Raw genomic sequence first — 21,712 nt, forward strand, 5'->3', positions numbered from 1 at the left:
ATTCTGTTAACTTCTACCTTAGCATTCAGTATACTGTGTTGTAAGTCTGTCCCCATAAATCTGTTTTCTCCTCTAGATAATAAGTTAAGGCCTCTTCTATTACAACATCTGGTGTAAGGCAGATACTTAATAAGTTTTTGCTGAATGAAGAAAAGGGGAAAAAACACACACCCATCTCAATAATAGCGTGTTGGAGAGGATCAGAATCAGATTTACAATATTTTCTTACCTTGACTGCATAGTTATTAAGTGGATCTTTTGCGTATGAAGCTGTATAGTAAACTGCATCACCGGCTTCACAGCATGGCTTGTCACTGGTCAGCCTGAAGTCTGACCAGCTGTCTACCCCAAAACGGAGTTGGTCTTTCTGCCCAGCCATGAAAAGGTCTTCACATTTAACAGCCAGTTTCTTCAAGGCATCTGTATGAAGGCTTCGGATTTTACCCACCACTTCTTCACGATTCTCAAGTCCTCGATAAAGTGCTTGTCTCTGTGGCTTCTGGATACTCCGGCCCTGTCTACCAGAGGGACCCCGCCGGCTGGACAGGGACTCTGTGCTGTTGGAAAACCTATCCTTAATACTCAGAGTGGTTAGGCTGGAGATGCTGTTTGCTGCTGAGGGCACACGTCTCTCCTTGTGCAAAGGTCTCTCCAAGGAGTCATAAGACTCAGCATCCAGTCCCTTGAGTTCATAGCTGACCGAGGAGCCAGCACTGCTGGCATCCCAGCTGGGGTCAATATCATAGGTGGGATTAGCCATGACACAAAGGGTAGTTTCCAGGGACTTTTGGAGGTCTTTGGAGAGTGGCTCCGTATTGGCTCTTATGATCATTTTCTTTGGCAGTGGAGGTGGTGTTGGTTGCAAAGCGTTAGGTGCGTCTTGGTCTGTTTTCCCGCCAAAGGTGATGGCATCATCCAAAGCTCCCTTAGGCTGCCGTGGATGCTTGGGAGGTATCATGGCTGCTCTAGATTGTCCTGGATTGTTTTAAAATAAAGAAAGAAGAAAAAAAGAATAATTAAATAAAATTTTTGTTCTGGTTACATTATTGAAACTTAAACAGAAATAAATGTAGTAGTAAGAATTTAAGAAGTCAACACCTTAATTCAAAAACGGTAAAAAAACACAAAGAACAAATAGCTAAATTTAAAGGTAGAATTCAAGACCTAATGGGAACAACAAATGTGAACAATGTCTCAGTATTCCCTTGCCACAGGAACAGGGCGATGGGTTTTTTTTCAAGAAGGAACCCAGATTCTCCACTCCTGGCCCCAAGAGTGCTGTATTCACCACACCAGAGTACTAAGGAGTGACAGACACTCAAAGAACTGTACTGTGACAGAAGAGAGATGATAACATTTGCAGGTTAAAAAGCAATACTTGGGAACATTACTAAAAACAAGTGGGATTAGCAAATGAGACTGCTAGATTGGTGCTCAGACGATACTATTCTATTCTTTTAACTTTGTTCCAAAGTTATATTGTATTGTATCTCCATCCAAAACAAACAAACACAGTTTCATAAACCATGCTATTTCATTTCCCTACAGAGATGGCTTCTGGCACCACTGAAACTGGTCTATGTATAAAGATCTCTGAGATTGTGGTAAGGGAAATCATGTGTATGAGCAGGCAACTGCTGTTTCAAACATCACCCACAAACTCTTACATGATTCTGTTTTATTTGGGGGGGAATATAAACTGTGATTTGAGAGATGCTACATTTGAACTTCTCTGACAACAAGCTCCAGTTACAGAACCAATCACCTTTGTTTCCTTTCCAGAATTTATGCTTAGAAGATAAAACATGTATCGTATGAATCAGTGATACCTTCAGGCCTTATAATGAGGATGGGGCATTATTTTTTTGAAAGACTTAGAAATATACCATGAAATTTTAATAAAAGTTATTAAAATAGTAATGTTATTAAAATGAAATAGTCACTCAATATTTCAGAGTTAAAGCATAATGTTCTATTATGGGTGGAATTACATCCTCTCCCCTAAAATATACTTATGGTACTTCTAAATATGACCTTATTCAAAAATAGTCTTTGTAGAGGTAATCAAGTTAAGCTAATCAAGCATCCAATGACTTCTTAATGAAGTCATTAAGGTAGGCCTCAGTCCAATACGGCTGGTGTCCTTATAAGACGGGGAAAATGTCACATGAAGACACAGGGAGAACCCCATGCCGTCACAGAGGCATCGCTTGGAGTAATGCAGTTGCAAGCCAGGGAAGCTGAGGGTTGATGGCCACCACCAGATGCTCAGAAGAAATAAGGGAGGAGTCTACCCAGAATCTCAGGGGGAACACGGCCTTGGTAACATCTTAATTTCAGCTCCAAGCTGCCAGAACTACAGGAGAATGAATTTCTCTTGTTTTAAGCCCCCAGTTTGTGGTACTTTATTACATCAGGCCTAGGAAACTATGCTGTTACTACTGATCAGACTGAGCAGAAGTCATTGGAAGGTCTTGAGGATGATAATGAATAAGGATGGTGGTTTGTTTTTATTAAATATCATGTCCTTGTAGCAATGCCAAGGGGAAGCACCAATATAAACTGTGATTATAATAACACTATACTCCATTTCCCATGCATGCAATCCACTTCAAGAACACTTAAAGAGTTTATATAAACTATGACAATATATAAGCAAACCTAAGAACCCTCTTTCCCCACAAATGGCATGTAGCAATATTCTTTTACAAAGAATAGAGCTACATTACATATAAAAAAATATGTATATATAGGCAGCATAAGACAGAGAGAGAGAAGGAATATGAGAATGCAAAGCTCTAAGAGGGCCAGGACATTTGTTTTACTCATTGTTGTACCCTCTATGTTAAGAAACAGGGCCTAATTATAATAGATGTTTAATAAATATTTCTTGAATGACTAAAGGAATAAATATTTAGGGCTAAAAGAGAAAAACAGGCAAAACTGTATAGGTACCTATATCAAGTGAAGATATTGAATTAGAAATTTATGAAATTCCCACAAAGAAAAGTCTAGGACCATATCAGCTTCACTGATGAATTCTACCAAATGTTTAATGAAGTATTAAAACCAATCTTTCATTAACTTTTCCAGTAAATAGAAGTGGAAGGAATACTTACCAACTTGAAATCTATGATAGGCCAATATTACCTATGTAACAAAATAAGAGAACGAAACGAATACACTAATATCCCTTATTACTAGATGCAGAAATCCTCACAAAATACTAGCAAACTCAATCAAGCAACATATAAAAAGGATAAGACACCACAACAAATTTGGATTTATCCCAGAAATGCAAGGTTGGTTTAATATCTAAAAACCAATCCATGTCATATATAATGTAAATAAAATAAAGAGAGGAGGAAAAAACCTTACATGGTCAGCTCAATGGGAGAAGAAAAAGAATTTCATAAAATCCAATATTTATCAAGATAAAAACACTGAAAAGGCTGGAAAAAGAAGGGCTCATCCTCGTTCTGATACAAGGCGCCTATGAAAAACCAACAGCTAAATCGTACTTAATGGTAAAAGCCTAGGTTTTCCCCGACTAAGATCAGAAACAAAACAAAGATCCCCATTCTTGTTTCTTCTATTCTACATTGTACTGGAGAACCTAGACAGGGAAATTACGAAAAAAAAAAAAAAATCCAGATTGGAAAAGAAATAAAACTATCTCTATTCACAGATGACATAATCTTGTACACAGGAAAGCCTAAAGAGTCCACAGAAAAATGAGAACTAATATACCAGTTCAGCAAGATTGTAGGACTTATGATCAATATAAAAACTCAACTGTATTTCCATACACTAGCAATGAATAATCCCAAAGTTAAATGAAGAAAACAACTGCATTTATAATATCATTAAAAAATATTTAGAAAAATATTTAGCAAAGTAAGTGTAAGACTTGTACACTAAAATTACTTGGGCACTAAAAACTTTGATGAAAGACATAAATGATCTAAATAAATAAAAAGAAATTTATGTCCATGGATCAGAACATATGTTAAGATGGAAATATTCCTCAAAGTTTTCCTCTGAAAATTTAATGTCATCCACATCAAAACCCCAGCTAGCTTTCTGGCAGAAATTGACAGAACAATCCTAAAATTCATATGGAATCACATAAGAGGAGGCCCTCTCCCCACTCAAATCTTGAACAACAGAACAAAGAACCTACATTTCCCAACTTCAAAATGTACTTCACAACTACAACAACCAAAAACTATGGGGCCAGCATAAGAATAGAAATACAGGTGGATGGAATAGAATTGAGAGTCCAGAAATAAACTCTTACATTTACAGTTAACTGATTTTCAACAAGGATACCAAGACAATTCAATAGGGAAAGAGAGACTTTTCAATAAATGGTGCTGGGACAACTTGGTATCCACATGCAAAGGAATGAAGTTGAACCCTTACATTATAGTATACACAAAATTAACTCAAAATATATGAAAGATCTAAATGTTAAAAATTAAATCTATCAAACTCCTAGAAGAAAACCTAGGAGTAAAGTTTTTAGACTAGGCAATTATTTCTTAAATAAAATACCTACAGCACAAGTAACCAAAAATCAATAAATTGGAATTCATAAAAATGAAAAACTTTTGTACTTCAAAGGTCAATTTTAAAAAAGTGAAAACATAACCCTTAGAATAGGAGAGAACACGAGCTAATCATATATCCAATAAGAGACTTGTATCCAGAATTTATCAATAACTCTAACAATGAAAAGATAGAGAATCCATTAAAAGTAGTCAAAGTGGGAGTTTGACTCTGGTGGGCCAGTGGTTGAGAATCTGCCTTGCAATGAAAGGGATGTGAGTTCAATCCCTGGTTGGGGAACCAAGATCCCACATGCCACGGAGCAACTAAGCCCATGCATTGCAACAGACGATCCCACATGATGCAACTAAGACTGAAAGCAGCCAACTAAATAAATATTCTTTAAAAAAAGCAGGCAAAGCATCTGCATAGACATTACTCCAAAGAAGATATACAAATAGCCAAAAGGCATGTATAAAGATGCTCAGCATTTCTCACTAGGTAAATGCAAACCAAAACCACAAGACATAACTTTATACCCACTAAGCTAGCTTTAATAAAATAGATGGACAAGTATCAGTAAAGATATGGAGAAATTCAAACCTTCATACATTGCTAGCGGGAATCTAAATGGTGCAACCATGAAAACGGTTTGTTAGTTATTCAGAAAGTAAAACAGTTACACATGATCCAGCATTTCTAATCCTAGGGATATATCTGAGAGAAATGAAAACATATGTCCACACAGAACTTGTATTCAAATGTTCATGGCAACATTTGCATACAAAAGCCCCAAAGTGGAAACAACTCAGATGTGCATCAACCAATGAACAGATAAACAAATGTAGCATAGCCACACAACATAATATTCAGTTCAGTTCAGTCACTCAGTCGTGTCCGACTCTTTGTGTCCCCATGGACTACAGCATGCCAAGCTTCCCTGTCCATCACCAACTTCCACAGCTTGCTCAAACTCATGTCTATTGAGTCGGTGATGCCATCCAACCATCTCATCCTCTGTCGTCCCCTTTCCTCCTGCCTTCAATCTTTCCCAGTATCAGGGTCTTTTCCAGTGAGTCAGTTCTTTGCATCAAGTGGCCAAAGTATTGGAGTTTCAGGTTCAGCATCAGTCCTTCCAATGAACAGCCAGGACTGATTTCCTTAAGAACTGACTAGTTTGATTTCCTTGCAGTCCAAGGGACTCTCAAGAGTCTTCTCCAACACCACAGTTCAAAAGCATCAATTCTTCAGCACTCAGCCTTCTTTACAGTCCAACTCTCACATCCATACATAAATACTGGAAAACCATAGCTTTGACTAGATGGACCTTTGTTGGCAAAGTAATGTCTCTGCTTTTTAAAATGTTGTCTGTGTTGGTCATAGTTTTTCTTCCAAGGAGCAAGCATCTTTTAATTTCATATCTGCAGTCACCACCTGCAGTGATTTTGGAGCCCAACAGAATAGTCTCTCACTGTTTCCATTGTTTCCCAAGCTATTTGCCATGAAGTGATGGGATCAGATGCCATGATCTTAATTTTTTGAATGTTGAGGTTTAAGCCAGCTTTTTCACTCTCCTCTTTTACTTTATCGGGAGGCTCTTCAGTTCCTCTTCACTTTCAGCCATAAGGGCGGTATCATCTGCATATGTGAGGTTATTGATATTTTTCCCGGGAATCTTGATTCCAGCTTGCCCTTCATATTATTCAGCCATAAAAGAAATTAAGCCCTGATGTGTGCTACAATCTGTATGAACCTTAGAAACATTATGCTAAGTGAGAGAACCCAGTAATAGAAGACCATATATCATATGAAATATTTAGAAACACATAAATCCATAGAGATAGAAAGCAAATTAGTGGTTGCCACAGCCAGGGGAAAGGGAGAATGGAAACAACTGTTAATAGATTTCTGTTTGGGGCAGGCTTCCCAGGTGGCTCAATGGTAAAGAATCCACCTGCCAAAGTAGGAGGGGCAGGTTCAATCCCTGGGTTGGGAAGATCCTCTGGAGAAGGGTATGGGTAATGCACTCTAGCATTCTTGCCTGGGAAATCCAATGGACAGAGGAACCTGGCAGGGTACAGTCCACGGGGTTGCAAAAGAGTCAGGCAACACTTAGTGACTAAATAGCAACAATTGTGTTTGGGGTGATGAAAATGTTTTGGAATTAGATACTGGCAGTGGTTGTATGGAGAAGGTAATGGCACCCCACTCCAGTATGCTTGCCTGGAAAATCCCATGGGTGGAGGAGCCTGGTAGGCTGCAGTCCATGGGGTCACAAAGAGTCGGACATGACTGAGTGACTTCACTTTCACTTTTCACTTTCATGCATTGGAGAAGGAAATGGCAATCCACTCCAGTGTTCTTGCCTGGAGAATCCCAGGGACGGGGGAGCCTGGTGGGCTACTGTCTATGGGGTCTCACAGAGTTGGACACGACTGAAGCGACTTAGCTGCAGCAGCAGCAGCACTGGTTGTATCAGTCAGTTCAGTTCAGTCGCTCAGTCGTGTCCGACTCTTTGCGACCCCATGAATCGCAGCACGCCAGGCCTCCCTGTCCATCACCAAATCCTGGAGTTCACTCAGACTCATGTCCATCGAGTCAGTGATGACATCCAGCCATCTCATCCTCGGTCGTCCCCTTCTTCTCCCACCCCCAATTCCTCCCAGCATCAGAGTCTTTTCCAATGAGTTAACTCTTCTCATGAGGTGACCAAAGTACTGGAGTTTCAGCTTCAGCATCATTCCCTCCAGAGAAATCCCAGGGCTGATCTCCTTCAGAATGGACTGGTTGGATCTCCTTGCAGTCCAAGGGACTCTCAAGAGTCTTCTCCAACACCACACTTCAAAAGCATCATTTCTTTGGTGCTCAGCCTTCTTCACAGTCCAACTCTCACATCCATACATGACCACAGGAAAAACCATAGCCTTGACTAGACGGACCTTAGTCGGCAAAGTAATGTCTCTGCTTTTGAATATGCTCTCTAGGTTGGTCATAACTTTTCTTCCAAGGAGTAAGTGTCTTTTAATTTCATGGCTGCAGTCACCATCTGCAGTGATTTTGGAGCCCAGAAAAATAAAGTCTGACACTGTTTCCACTGTTTCGCCATCTATTTCCCATGAAGTGATGGGACCGGATGCCATGATCTTCGTTTTCTGAATGTTGAGCTTTAAGCCAACTTTTTCACTCTCCTCTTTCACTTTCATCAAGAGGCTTTTTAGCTCCTCTTTGCTTTCTGTCATAAGGGTAGTGTCATCTGCATATCTGAGGTTATTGATATTTTTCCCAGCAATCTTGATTCCAGCTTGTGCTTCTTCCAGCCCAGAGTTTCTCATGATGTCCTCTGCATATAAGTTAAATAAGCACAGTGACAGTATACAGCCTTGATGTACTCCTTTTCCTATTTGGAACCAGTCTGTTGTTCCATGTCCAGTTCTAACTGTTGCTTCCTGACCTGCATATAGGTTTCTCAAGAAGCAGGTCAGGTGGTCTGGTATTCCCATCTCTTTCAGAATTTTCCACAGTTTATTATGATCCACACAGTCAAAGGCTTTGGCATAATCAATAAAGCAGAAATAGATGTTTTTCTGGAACTCTCTTGCTTTTTCCATGATCCAGAGAATGTTGGCAATTTGATCTCTGGTTCCTCTGCCTTTTCTAAAACGAGCTTGAACATCAGGAAGTTCATGGTTCACGTATTGCTGAAGCCTGGCTTGGAGAATTTTGAGCATTACTTTACTAGCGTGTGAGATGAGTGCAATTGTGCCAAGAAAATGCACTGGTCATAGGAAACACCCTCTTCCAGCAACACAAGAGAAGACTCTACACATGGACATCACCAGATGGTCAACACCGAAATCAGACTGATTATATTCTTTGCAGCCAAAGATGGAGAAGCTCTATACAGTCAACAAAAACAAGACCAGGAGCTGACTGTGGTCAGATTATGAACTCCTTATTGCCAAATTCAGACTGAAATTGAAGAAAGTAGGGAAAACAACTAGACCATTCAGGTATGACCTAAATCAAATCCCTATGATTATACAGTGGAAGTGAGAGATAGATTTAAGGGACTAGATATGATAGATAGGGTACCTGAAAAGTGGTCGTATAATTCCATTGATAAACTAAAACTCATTGAACTGTACACTCAAAAAGGGTGAATTTTATGGTATATAAATTGTATCTAAATATTAAAGCAAATCAACAATTCAGTCTTAGAAATCATCATAAATTCAGTTTTCAGTCATATCTTCCCATTAATCTGTGCTCTTAACATCACAAAGGATGTAGGGGCTTGGCATTTATTGAACTCTTCCTGTGATGGTGAGGCCTCCCTCCTGGTGCTGTCCCAGCCCTATTTTGCCTCAGCTAATGTGTGAAGTCAGAACTATAGTTTATTTACAAGATGACAGAAATAGGCTTTGTAACAAATCTTCATTTTCCATTTGCTGACTCAGAAGATGCAGGAGGTTAGAAGCGGTGAACTACACCAGCAGCTTATCTTCCTGGCCTGACTACTGTGGCAGTCTTCTGAAACCACTGTCTCCAGTTTTCCTTCCTTCACCACACAAACCATTAGAGACTTTATTCAAACACCAAATCTGATCATGGCATTCCTCCTATACTTCAAAAGTTCTGTCCTTGAGAATTTGGACTTGGTCCCGAGCATGCAGTTTTGTGGCTGCAGCACAGAAAGAAAGCCTCTTCTGACCCAGCCCTGGTTGTTCTGTTTCTCTCACAGCATTTTCTCGCATGTCCTAAATCGGAGCTACCAAACTGCTTGTGGTTTCTCCAGCACTCTGGGCTACTTCATGCTCTGTGTCTGTTCTTTTATTGACCCTCTTCCAGGAATGGTTTCTCTCTCCACTCATCTTTAAACGTTCTGCCTCTGAGGAATGTTGCTTACTCCACTTCAAAATTGCAAAATTGACCTCTCCTTCCTGGGGACCTCAGATGTATTATGTGAACATTTCTGTCTTAAGCACTTAGAATACTTGACTTGTGTCCCTATATGAATTCCCCATGGGTGTAATCATTGAGGGCAGACACTTGGCTCATTTATAGCCCAGGACAAAGCAAAGAGTCTGGCTGAGGGGGGAATGGAAGGAATGAATTAATAATGAACAAAAAACAAAACCTAGAAACATGAACCTATTCTCATTCCTTCCCGTGAGAATCTTTATGGGATGGCCATTTTCTTTCCATTTTTTTCTAAATAAGAACAGTCATGAAAACAGAAAGAATGAAGGATTCCAAAAGTGCTTTCTTTTTCCTTTTCTTTTAAATGACCTCAGAACTGACAGGTGAGGCAAGGTCTAACACCATCAGCAGCTCTTGCTTATCAGAGGAGGTACAAGAGGGCTGATCATGCCACTTCCCACCACCTGCAGAATAAAGTCCGAACTCTTCAGGAAGTTGGGCAAGGCTATCAGTCTTATCTGTCACTATTTCTCATCAAACCTCCCATAAGAATCACTTAATTCCTATTCTTTTAATAGGTTCCCTGTTTTTACTTTTATATCTCTGCCTTAGTAAAGGTGTTCTTCCATCCTAAAGTGAAAGTGAAAGTGTTAGGCACTCGGTCGTGTCTGACTCTTTGTGACCCCATGGACTGTAGCCCACCAGGCTTCTCTGTCCATGGAGATTCTCCAGGCAAGAACACTGGAATGAGTTGCCATGCCCTCCTCCAGGGGATCTTCCGATGGTACAGACAGACTCTTTCCCATCTGAGCCACCAACGGAGCCCCATCTCTTCTGAAGCCACCCCTCCTCTCTACTCCCCACCCCCAAGTTGGGAGCCATCACTTCTTCCTCTGTGTTCTCTTACCACTTTTCACTTTATGATAGCATTTTTAGCTTTTTATATTGTGTGTTCTTTTTTTTTTTTTTTACATTCCCTTGGAACCTCTGGCGCAGTGTGAGACACGCAGCAGGTGTGCAGGAAACAGCTGCCAGACTGAAAGACGGTGTCAACAGACTTGGTCATCATTCCAAAATGAAAATGGGCAGCCAAGGCAGCAAGGAAATAAAGATAATTAATAGTGGCTTCTCTCTCCAAACAGTGGGACATGATCTCTTGGGAGCTAAGATTTCCACATGGGAATCAGAAACATGTGCATTCCAAATGAAACCGTGAACATTTTACAGCCCATGCAAGGTCAAGGCACTTGCCCAAGTCTGAAAGTGTCCTAAGTTTTTTTTTTTCTTCTGAGAAGAGCAAGTTCTCCTAACTGAATTCCAATCATTTGGGTCAATGTTTTAAAAGCTTGGTATCTTAGCTGTTTTTATTTTAAACTTTTAATCCTGTACATTCTTCTCAAGCCTCTGGGACCAGACACTAAGCTCAGCTTTCAGCAGGCTTGATATAACATCACATACTCTACATTTTTGTGGCATGCCAGCTCTCTAAACAGAAAAAAAAAAAAAGAATGTGTTCTAAATCTTGCCTTGCTATAGACTAAAATGTTCTTTTGGACAAATATGTTTGACTAAATCCTGCTCAATCCCTACGTTCCTTTCTTTTTTCCTTCCTTTTCTTTTCCTTTCTAAACTCTATCTTTATACTTCTTCTTCACTTAAAAATGTCTTCAGACAGAAAAATAAGGCCTTATATCACTTTCTGAAAAGCAAATGATGAAAGATGGATTAAAAAGCAATAATTTACTGACACTACTTCAAAGAAGCAAAAAGGATGTTTAAAACTCCTCAGGAAGGAAAATAATTGATATGGGCTCTAAAAACTTAGACAATTGGTTTAACAATAGAAAAGAAATAAGAAAGCTATTATCTCTAAACATCAACATTTTAAAGATGATTATACAGTGAAAAACTCAAAATAATAATTACATCTATAGAGATCTACTGGAAGGCACCATCATTTGAAGACACACTTGGGAAAAATCACAACAAATGTCTGCTTAAAACCTGACAATGACTATCATCTCAGGGTGCCAGGGATTAAAGGCACTTAAGAATGACCCATTTAGACAGAGACAGTGTGTTTATGAGTACAATTAGCTCCTTATCCCAGTAAGACAGGAATGTCATGGTCTCCTGGTCAGTCTCCCTGCCTCCAGTCATCCTGTAAGTAGCTTCCAGAATGATCTTTAAGAAATCCTGATCACGCGGCTCTCCATCTCCTGTCGGAAAAGATAAACTCATTGCGATACATACATACCATTTATGATTTGGCCCTGCTTTTCCACTCTGCCCCATTTTGCCAACTCTGCCTCCTTCACTCTGCACTTTAGCTACCTTTAATTAAGTACTTGTAGTTAACCATTCATTTTTCTATCAAGCTTCAGGCCTTTGTGCATACTCTTCCTTCTACGTGGAATGTTCTCCCTTGTTGTTAGTCTGGCAAATAGCTACTCTTTGAGCTTAAAACTAGTGACCTTCTCTGAGAGCATCCCAGGCAGGGGCTTTCATTGACCCTTTAAATATGCACTAGTATTCCCAGTGCCTCGCCTGGTTCCCAGGAGACAGCTGGCACTCAGCAAATGAAAGTGTTAAAGCCAAAATAAGTGGAATATACTTTTCTACTTAAACTGTAATTTCAGTCTTCATCCTGAATCTTTTCCCAGGGCTCATGACAAACAACACTGATGAGAACAGGAAGGGAGAGGACAACAGAAGAGACGGTCATCACTAAACTGGGAAAGGGGCACTGGAAATAGATGCCACACACACTGGACACCAGCCTTGTCAGATGAGCGGCCCCTCCTCGACTGGCTCCAGCACTCATTACATGACCCCCTGGCAGGAGGCCTCAGCAGCTTAGGAGGAAGGGTCCTAAGCTACCTGGGCATTACCACTGTGCTAGGTTCCAGCACCGTTAAATGTAGGCACCAACTGGCAAACCACAGGGGACATCAACTTCATGCCAAATGATAAAGCTTCAAGATCACTTCAGGCTCAGGCTTAGCTTCAAATAATGTGATGCATGGACCACTTTAAAAGAATGTCAGTGGTGTAGCAGCTGACAGACTCAGTTTTTTAAAGCTTGCATTAGTGAGAACCTCTCCAAGAACAAGAGATTATTTATTTGGGGGTAAGTTATCTATGTAATTTAAATATTGTACTCTGCCAACAAATTCCAGTACACATGGGAAACTATTTTTAAATTGTGAATGCAGCCAACTTAAAAGATAGGAACACAGCCTATGGTTCTTTTTAAATAGAGATAATTACATTTTTAGGAAGTACAACAAATGCACAAACAAATGTTCAAAGCTGTCACTCTCACTTTTAAAAAAATATCCAGATAATCTAAAAATGTGCAATTCTTTAATCTTTGGTTCAAATAATTAACTTTGTATTATGTGGCATAATGTCTGGCCCACAGAATTATTTGTTATGCCTCAATAATTATTAGTTGAATAAATGAATGAATGGTAATATACTCCTCAGAATGATTTTTTTTTAAAGCTGCCATTTATGATGACATTACTCCATAATTACAACATCAAGTGGAGTAGGAAATGGCAACCCACCCCAGTATTCTTGCCTGGAAAATTCCATGAACAGAGGAGCCTGGTGGGCTACAGTCCATGAAGTCACACAGAGTTGGACACAACTGAGCTACTGAGCAGGCACGCATGTACAACAAGGCTGGCGATGTAATGACATTCCTTTAAGTATAACTAACCTTTAAAATTTCACACTGATGGTCAACACATTGCCAAAGGAATTTCTGGGGATAGAAGCCTTTTAAGTGTTTTCTTTCAGTGTTTGATAGGTGCAGCCTTAAGGAGATGATCTAGGTAAGTCAGATGAGGAACATGAACAGTTTCACATGGAAAGGAAACTGAGGTATGAAAGTGAAAGTTGCTTAGTCATGTCCAACTGTTTTTGACCCCATGGACTATACAGTCCATGGAATTCTCCAGACCAGAGTACTGGAGTGGGTAGTCTTTCCCTTCTCCAGGGGATATTCCCAATCCAGGGATCAAACCCAGGTCTCCTGCATTGCAGGTGGATTCTTTACCAGCTGAGCCACAAGGGAAGCCCAAGAATACAGGATTGGGTAGCCTATCCCTTCTCCAGTGGATCTTCCTGACCCAGGAATTGAACCAGGGTCTCCAGCATTGCAGGTGGATTCTTTACCAACTAAGCTATCGGAGAAGCCCCAAACTGAGGTAGGGCTTACATAATTCCTTAACTGGGAAACCCCTGCTTGAGTCTCATTTTAGAAAAAAGAGCTAGCTGATAAATGGAACATATAAACTAGGACTTGAAATTTTCCTATATGAACTTTCCTCAGGAGAGCTCAATTTCTATAACATGAATCTTACAAAATCAAAGGCCAAGTCATTTTTGACACATTCATTCAAACGTGTTCTTAGCACCTTCTGTGTGTTTTAGATAATGTGTTAGGTTGTAGGCACAAAGGAGGAGGAACAGGCCACACTCTGTCTGGTAAAGGGAGACTGGGAGGATCTCCCTAAAAAAGTAATGTCTAGAGTACTTGGCTACAAAGTGAGCGAAGGAGAGCTAAAGTCACCAACTAATTTCCAGCAGAGTAGAAGTCATTACAAGCTCCTGATTTTAGTGGGCTGATAAAGAAGCCAAGTGCGCCACATAAAAATGTAGTGATAATTCTTCTAGACACTCTGAGATAGATCTAAGAAACATGGTGGAAATGTTGAAGGTCTGATTAAAAAAAACCTTTCTATCACTTCTTCAGGAAATCATTTTGAATGGCAGATACCCTGCTAAATTCAGCTTGGGGTATTAAGGTGTTATAGATCAGAGTGTGTTCAGTGATCTCATGTCACTGTCACCCAGAGGAAAACCATCACTTTGCAAGGGGCAACCTCTCTAAGGACCTGTCGAGTGCATAAAAGCCAGTCATGATTTTTGTGCCTGCAGAACACAATACAAATCCGCAAAATAACAAATTCTTTAAATCAGTGCTGTCCAGTCAAACTTCCTGCGAAGATAAAAACGTTCTGTATCCGCATGCTGAATACAGTTAACTACTAGCCACATGTGGCTATTGAGCACTGGAAATGTTGTTATGAGACTGAGGAACTGAATTTTTATCTATATTTTAATGAATTTAATTTTAAATAGCCATCTGTGGCTAGGGGCTACCATACTGTACAGTAAAGCTCTAAAATCTAATAATTAACCCAGTTATAAACAAAATAAAGGTTGCTTTATTTATGTTAAGGAGGAAAAATGGCAGCTGAATTAATCCTGGAGAAGGATCTCTGAGATTAAAAAAAACACAAATGAACAGTTTGCATAAGTCAGTAGCTTTTTGTAGAAATGGCTGAAGCACAACAGTTCTTGTTATACCACCGTGGAGAAAGGAAGCTGTCCCAAGGGTGGAGGTCTAGGGGGAGAGTCTGAAGTAGGGTAATCAGGGCCTGGGCTTCCCAGGTGACTCTGGTAAAGAAACTGCCTGCCAACGCAGGAGACACGGGTTCAATCCCTGGGTCAGGAAGATCCCCTGGAGAAGGAAATGGCAACCCACTCCAGTGTTCTTGCCTGGGAAATCCCATGGACAGAGGAGCCTGGTGGGCTACAGTCCATGGAATCACAAAACAGTTGGACATGACTTAGTGACTAAACAACAACAACAATCAAGGCCTACTCCAGTCCACTTTTTTGTTGTTGTTGTTGTTGTTGTTTGACTTATTAGTTTTCAGAACGATCTAAGAAATGTGAGAAGTACAAAACAAGTTCAAACCATGTCCCTTTTGTTTTTTTTAAGCTTTTTGAGAATAGCAAAGGGGCTCACCCATATATATACATGTATCCATTCTCCCCCAAACTCCCCTCCCATCCAGGCTGCCAAATAACACTGAGTAGAATCCATGTGTTATACAGTAGGTCCTTGTTCATTATCCACTTTAAATACAGCATGTGAAGGTGTCCATTCCAGACTCCCAAATTACCCTTTCCCCCATTCATCCCCACCCTCTGGCAACCGTAAGCTCATTCTCTAAGTCTGTTTCTGTTTGGTAAATAAGTTCATTTGTATCATTTCTTTTTAGATTCCACATATAAGGGATGTTATACGATATTTTTCCTTCTCTGTCTGCCTGTCCCTCTGTTTCGCCACAACTAGCAGACCTTGGGGCATTGGGCCTGTCACAGTACATTGCTGTTATCTGTCATATCTCCTCTGGTGCCTGCTGGCCACCTTGGGGGTCCTGTCTCCTCATTACGTTTCCCTCTCTCAGTCATCAGTTGCACAGGCAGCTCACAGCTTTTTGGACTTACATTTTGTTGCTCCGTTTAGTCAACATTTCTAACAAACATTTAAGATTATTTCTACTTTATTCTACATTTTCTGGCTAGCACATCAAACATATTGACAAATGAAAGCAGCAGTATATTTTGGGGTAGAAATAAGGGAACTTGACAATTATTAAGCTCTTCTATGAACCAAGCACTTCTTTTGCCATCAGCCCTACAAAGCAGATGCTACTAATTCTCTCATGTCAGATGAGGAAATTGAAGCTCAAGGATGGTAAATAACTGACCCACAGTCATGCAGGCAGGCAGTGATACAGCTGTCATAAGAACCCAAACTTGTCTGATTCCCCCAAACCTATGTTTTTTCCTACTAAGAAAAAAAAAAAACACCTAACACAACACTGCTTCCTAAGCCTACTTTTAACAATGCAGTTTTCAGAAATAAATTCCATAGCAAAACATTACAGTAATCCTTAACTTCCCTCTGTCAGTTTCTTACATCAGATCATACGTTCTCTGATTCATTTTTTTTTTTTTTAAAGAAGACTAAGAAAGAAGGAAAAAACAAGAAAGAAAGAATGTGTTTGGGGAGTGATTCTAGAATCTTTAAAAGGATGTGAAGTTATTACATTAAGAAGTTTTGTTTCCTTTTGGTCTTAAAACACATAAGTTCTTTTTTTTCTTTAAAGCTATCAAGGCATTAAATCCTAAGAAATTACTCCAAGGGATAGTTTAAAACTTCATGCAAATGACTTATTGAAAATATTAAAAAAGGTAAGTTCCAGATGCCACCTAAAATACTGTTACATTAGGAAAACTAGCAATACCAACACAACAACAACAACAACAACAACAACAACAACAACAAAAACGCTATCAGTTTGTAGAACTGATGGAGCCAACTCTATCTATTATTCCGTTATTATTGTACTTACATAGTAAAACGATGTACCATATCCTTATGGAGTCAAGCATTGCCACTTAAGTACTTAAGGAAGGCTAGGCAACATTTTATAAGCATCACATACTTTTAAAAGTAAAGCAACAGGTAGAAAGAAGTTATTTTTCTGATGGGGCATCTGTAACTTAGTATTTTTGTACTCTAATCAAATCTTTTACAAAAAATGTCTTAAAGTTTGTCTCTCAAAGCAGATGACTTAAAAATGGAAATACTTGCAGCCTTTCAGCATCTTTCAAGAATTTAGTGTTTACACTTATTTTAGTCTAGTAATATAGACAAACTGGGTTCCAATCTTGATTCAGTCCTTACTGATTCTGTGAGTAATATACTCTGATGTACTTTCTTCCTCTGAAAAATGGAGATAATAACTCCCAAGGTTGTTGTGAGGATTAAATGAGTTAATATATGTAAGGCACTTGGCATATTCATGAAAGTAATGCTCTATTTTTCTAAAAGTCTATAGAACTGAGAAGATAATAAGGTAAAATAGTTAACTTTAACTGATGTGGGCTAATGGATATTTTTAAAGAAAAGATTCCATAAGATAACATACAATCAGTAAAAGTTTGCGTATATTTACTGAGGACATCATGAAAGAAATTTTGGTGCAGTAAGAATGTCTGAACTGTAATTCCTGATATATATGCTGAGGGTATATAGTAAATAAAAAATAAAATTCTCATTTTTTTAATATGTTTCATAAAATGTAAAAGAATGGGAAAAGTTTAATAAGCTCTGTGACTATAAAATCTATTCCCACTAGAAGATGGTATCCAAGATGGTTGCTTGGGTAAACTGCAAGAGTGTACTCTCCCCCAACCACAAATTACAGAATACTTCGGGAACTTAGAATGGAAGTCTTCTCCTTATGGAATGTGTTTTCAGCTGCATGTGGGTTGTTATGATTTGGGTTTCCTGAAAGGACACAGTAGAGCATTTCGCCTAGTTTTATCTAACCTTTCGGTCTTCTTAAGATGCCCTTATTTCCAAGTATATTAACTGATCTTAGAATGATTTTTCCTTACAAGAACCTGCTAGAGAAAAAAGACAAAGAAAGGAGGTGAGAAACTAGATAGAAGAATTGGCCAGTAGCCCACAAGAATCTCACTAGTGCCGTGCACGAGGCAGTCGAGCTCATGCTACTCAGCTCTCCTGACTTCGTGGGAGGAGAGTACTAAGAAACCCTTGTCCAGCCCCAGGCTTTGCTTTTCAGAAGGAAGGAAACTCTGTGACACTCAAGGAAGGGGGAAAGTGTGATCAGAAGTCACTGGACACTCAAGAAAGAAGAGTGAAGATGATTTCAAAGTGGAAGAATCTTTGCATTAACAGGTATATTAGAGATAACTTAGTTCAACCCTCTTTGTAGCACAGGATTCTCCTTCACTGCATCTCTGAAAGATGATCCCTCAGGCTCTGCCTAAACACCTCCAATAATTGGGATCTTACCTCTTTGAGTCCAGTAGCACCAAGTAAGAAATCTGGGATATATTATAGATTCTTTACATCATTCACATCCAGGTAACTACCAGGGTATTTTACCTCTCAAATATCTCTTAAATCTGTTCACTGTTCCCCTTCTCATTATCTTAGTTGAGGCCTTTCTTTCTCATCCTTTTCTGTGGTCCTGCAATAGTACCTAACTACCAGATTTTCTGCTACCAAATAATTCACCTCTAATCCACCCTCACATGGCAGACTGCCGTGGATGTTCTAAACCACAAATCTAGTCATATTCCTCTGCTTAAAACCTTTTAATAATTCAATGCCACAAACAGCCAAAACCCAAAAACTTAGGTTTTAGCCTGAAATGCACGACCTTGTCTAACTCTCCAGTGCACACTTCAGCTACGTTAAACGGCTGTGATGTCCACATGTTCCAAGCTGTTTCACATCTCCTTTTGCTCACGTTGCTGCCACTGGTTGGAACGCTTTTCTTTCCCTCTGTCAATCAGCTCAATAAGGAAGTATCTCCAGGAAGGCATCTTTTGACACCCTTCCCAATGTAATACAAAAAATATTCTGTGTGTATTCTCTATCACTGCACTTATCCTATTATACTGAAGTCATTAATCTCTTTCCCACCAGGTGAGTCTCTCATGGCAGGGACCATGTTAAACTCTTAGGGCGTGACACAGAACTCATAGTAATGTGTTTAATACACACCTAGTACATATTAAATACACGACTTTTTCTGATGTAAGTTAAAATCTATAACTCCAATTTCCAACTTTCACACCATGGAACAATAAAAATCATCTCGCTAGGGAAATAATGGCATTTGGCTGGTACATAAAAAGGCAAAGTTTAAATACTACTTATATTGCTGTCTCGCATACAGGGTCATCATTATCATCTTTTTAAATTCCATATATATGTGTTAGTATACTGTATTGGTGTTTTTCTTTCTGGCTTGCTTCACTCTGTATAATCGGCTCCAGTTTCATCCATCTCATTAGAACTGATTCAAATGTATTCTTTTTAATGGCTGTGTAATACTCCATTGTACACAGATGTGTAGAGCAGACTTTTGGACTCTGAGGGAGAGGGAGAGGGTGGGATGATTTGGGAGAATGGCATTGAAACATGTATACTATCATGTAAGAAACGAATCGCCAGTCTATGTTCGATGCAGGATGCAGGATGCTTGGGGCTGGTGCACGGGGATGATCTGGAGAGATGATGTGGGATGGGAGGTGGGAGGGGGGTTCATGTTTGGGAGCTCATGTATACCCATGGCGGATTCATGTCAATGTATGCCAAAGCCAATACAGTATTGTAAAGTAAAATAAAGTAAAAACAAAAAATAAAAAAATAAATAAATAGCACTGCTGTGAAAATAAATAAATAAATAAATAAATAGTACTTATATGACATTTGTACTTACCTAAATTGCTGTATGTTGCACTACAGGGATTCAGGTCCATAGGATCTGAAATGTCTTCTTTTTCCTCTTCTCTTTCCAGTTCAGGTAGGTGCAATGCTGGTGTGACTGAAGTGCCGCCCTCGCCATCTTGCTTCACAACAACAGTTCTTGGATCCCGAGGAGAAAAATCGTCTGTCACTTCGTGGGTCACATGACTGAAACAGATCAGACCATCACCACACTGGCTTCAAAGGTCTCTACTAAGATTTAGATTTATGGAAGGCACATACTTGCCATAAATGTAAATAACTGGCCCTATAGTCACAGCAATGGGTTATAAGCCCCAACATACTTGTCTGAAGATAAGGCAGCCTTTTACTCAGGCTGATATGTCTATCTATCCCGATCCATACTAACTGAGAATTCAGCTTGGTGGGGGAGGTACAGGAGGCTCAGAGGGAAGTCTGAGAATAACAGGTAAGGAAGGGAACTTCTTGTACGTAGGAGGTTAGCGATAATGGGGATAGAGGGAAATGAATGCTTAACTAGTTGAAGACAAATATACTCAAGTATTTAAGAAAGTATTTAACATATTTACTATGTTTACCATACTATAGTACAGTCATCCCTTGGTATGTATCTTCAGGGGATGGGTTCTAGGACTCTCCACAGGAAATCAAAACCCACAGATGCTCAAGTCCTTTATACAACATGGCTGCAGTATTTGTATTACATACAAATACACAATTCCATATATGTTAAATCACCCCTAGATTACTTCTAATACCCAATGCAATGTAAATGTGATGCAAATAGCTGTAAAGACAATGCAAATGCTATGTACATAGTTACCAGTGCATGGCAAATTCAAGTTTTGATTTTTGGAAATTTCTGGAATTTTTTCCCTGTAATATTTTCAAACCTGCAGTTGGTTGAATCCATGAATATGGAACACACAAATTAATAGGGTGGACTGTGCTATAATACTATAACAAATATGAATTACTTTATAGTATTTATTTTATTCCACACTAAAGTATTTATGAAACTATTTAGTAAAGGATCAGGAATAAAGCTGAGATTTAAATAAGGAAGTGAAGCAATTACATTCTGTAAACTGAGGCCAGGAAGCCTTTTTGCCAGGAGGACACTGATGCATCAACCTTTGCCTGTATGCATGCAGCAGGCAAGGCAAATGGAAAAGAAAGGTCTGTACTCGAGCCAATCTTGTCTACTAACATGAATCTGAAGCGTGCCACTGGCCACATACCAGAGGATGGTCATCCATAATGCTTTTTGTTTCTCCAATCTTGTTTCTCTGCTGCTTGCTCATTCGCTTATAGCTAGCTCTTCTAGTCTTCCCCACATCCTAGCCTATCTGAACTGTCAACTCTGTTGCTATAAAGTACAAGGGGGTGGAATGGTTATTAAATGCTGGTGGAGAAAACTGCCCTAGTTAGAAAATCTCATTGGGCTGGTCAATGAAACAAATTCAAAATCAGGCACATTTAATAGTTTCTGGTTCTACTAAAAGTATTCCTAGACTGTCACATACTCCCCAGCTTTTCTTCCTGTTTTTTCTTTTTAATAGGCAAAGAGAAAGAAGGAAAGGACACATCTTATACATTGTTATATGTTATTTCTGGAATTTCAAATGGCAGTGAGTCATGGTGACATTTACAAGTTTCTTTAAAAGAGGTACTTGGTTTGATCATGTGTCATCAGAACATATATCACCTGTGGACTTGAAGGAGCAGATCTGAAGGAAGAGCACTTTCTTATCAATCTTTCATTATGGAAATTATGCATGTGCAAGAAAATAAGCCTTTAAGTCTACGGGATACAGTGTGTGTTGGTCGCTCAGTCATGTCTGACTCTTTGCAGCCTCATGGACTGCAGCTCGCCATGCTCCTCTGTTCAGCGATCTTCCTGGAAAGAATTCTGGAGTGGGTTGCCATTTCCTTTTCCAGGGAAGTCTGCTGGATATACAACTTCAAAAGTACTCTTCCAAAGCTGGCAGACACAGAGGTCTCTCTGTCTTGTGAGTAAGCATTGAGTGGGAGGTACCACTATGGGATCTGGCTCCTGGGGATGGGGTGAGGTGGGAAGGCTTTCGTTCACTAGCAGTC

The 21,712-nt window shown here is 39.5% G+C and overlaps 1 protein-coding gene across 2 annotated transcripts in view; it reads right to left on the reverse strand.

Annotated features, from left to right (window-relative positions):
* PEAK1 (pseudopodium enriched atypical kinase 1) overlaps positions 1-21,712 on the reverse strand; it is a 324,301-nt gene that overhangs the window by 26,827 nt on the left and 275,762 nt on the right. For both annotated transcript variants that reach the window (XM_018066252.1, XM_018066251.1), the window contains 2 exons: positions 19,605-19,798; positions 230-975 (listed from right to left, as the gene is read on the reverse strand). In XM_018066252.1, the coding sequence (XP_017921741.1) occupies positions 230-975; positions 19,605-19,798 (940 nt within the window). The remainder of the gene's footprint in view (positions 1-229; positions 976-19,604; positions 19,799-21,712) is intronic.

This window comes from Capra hircus, chromosome 21, assembly GCF_001704415.2.
Source record: "Capra hircus breed San Clemente chromosome 21, ASM170441v1, whole genome shotgun sequence".
In the NCBI taxonomy this organism is placed as follows: domain Eukaryota; kingdom Metazoa; phylum Chordata; class Mammalia; order Artiodactyla; family Bovidae; genus Capra; species Capra hircus.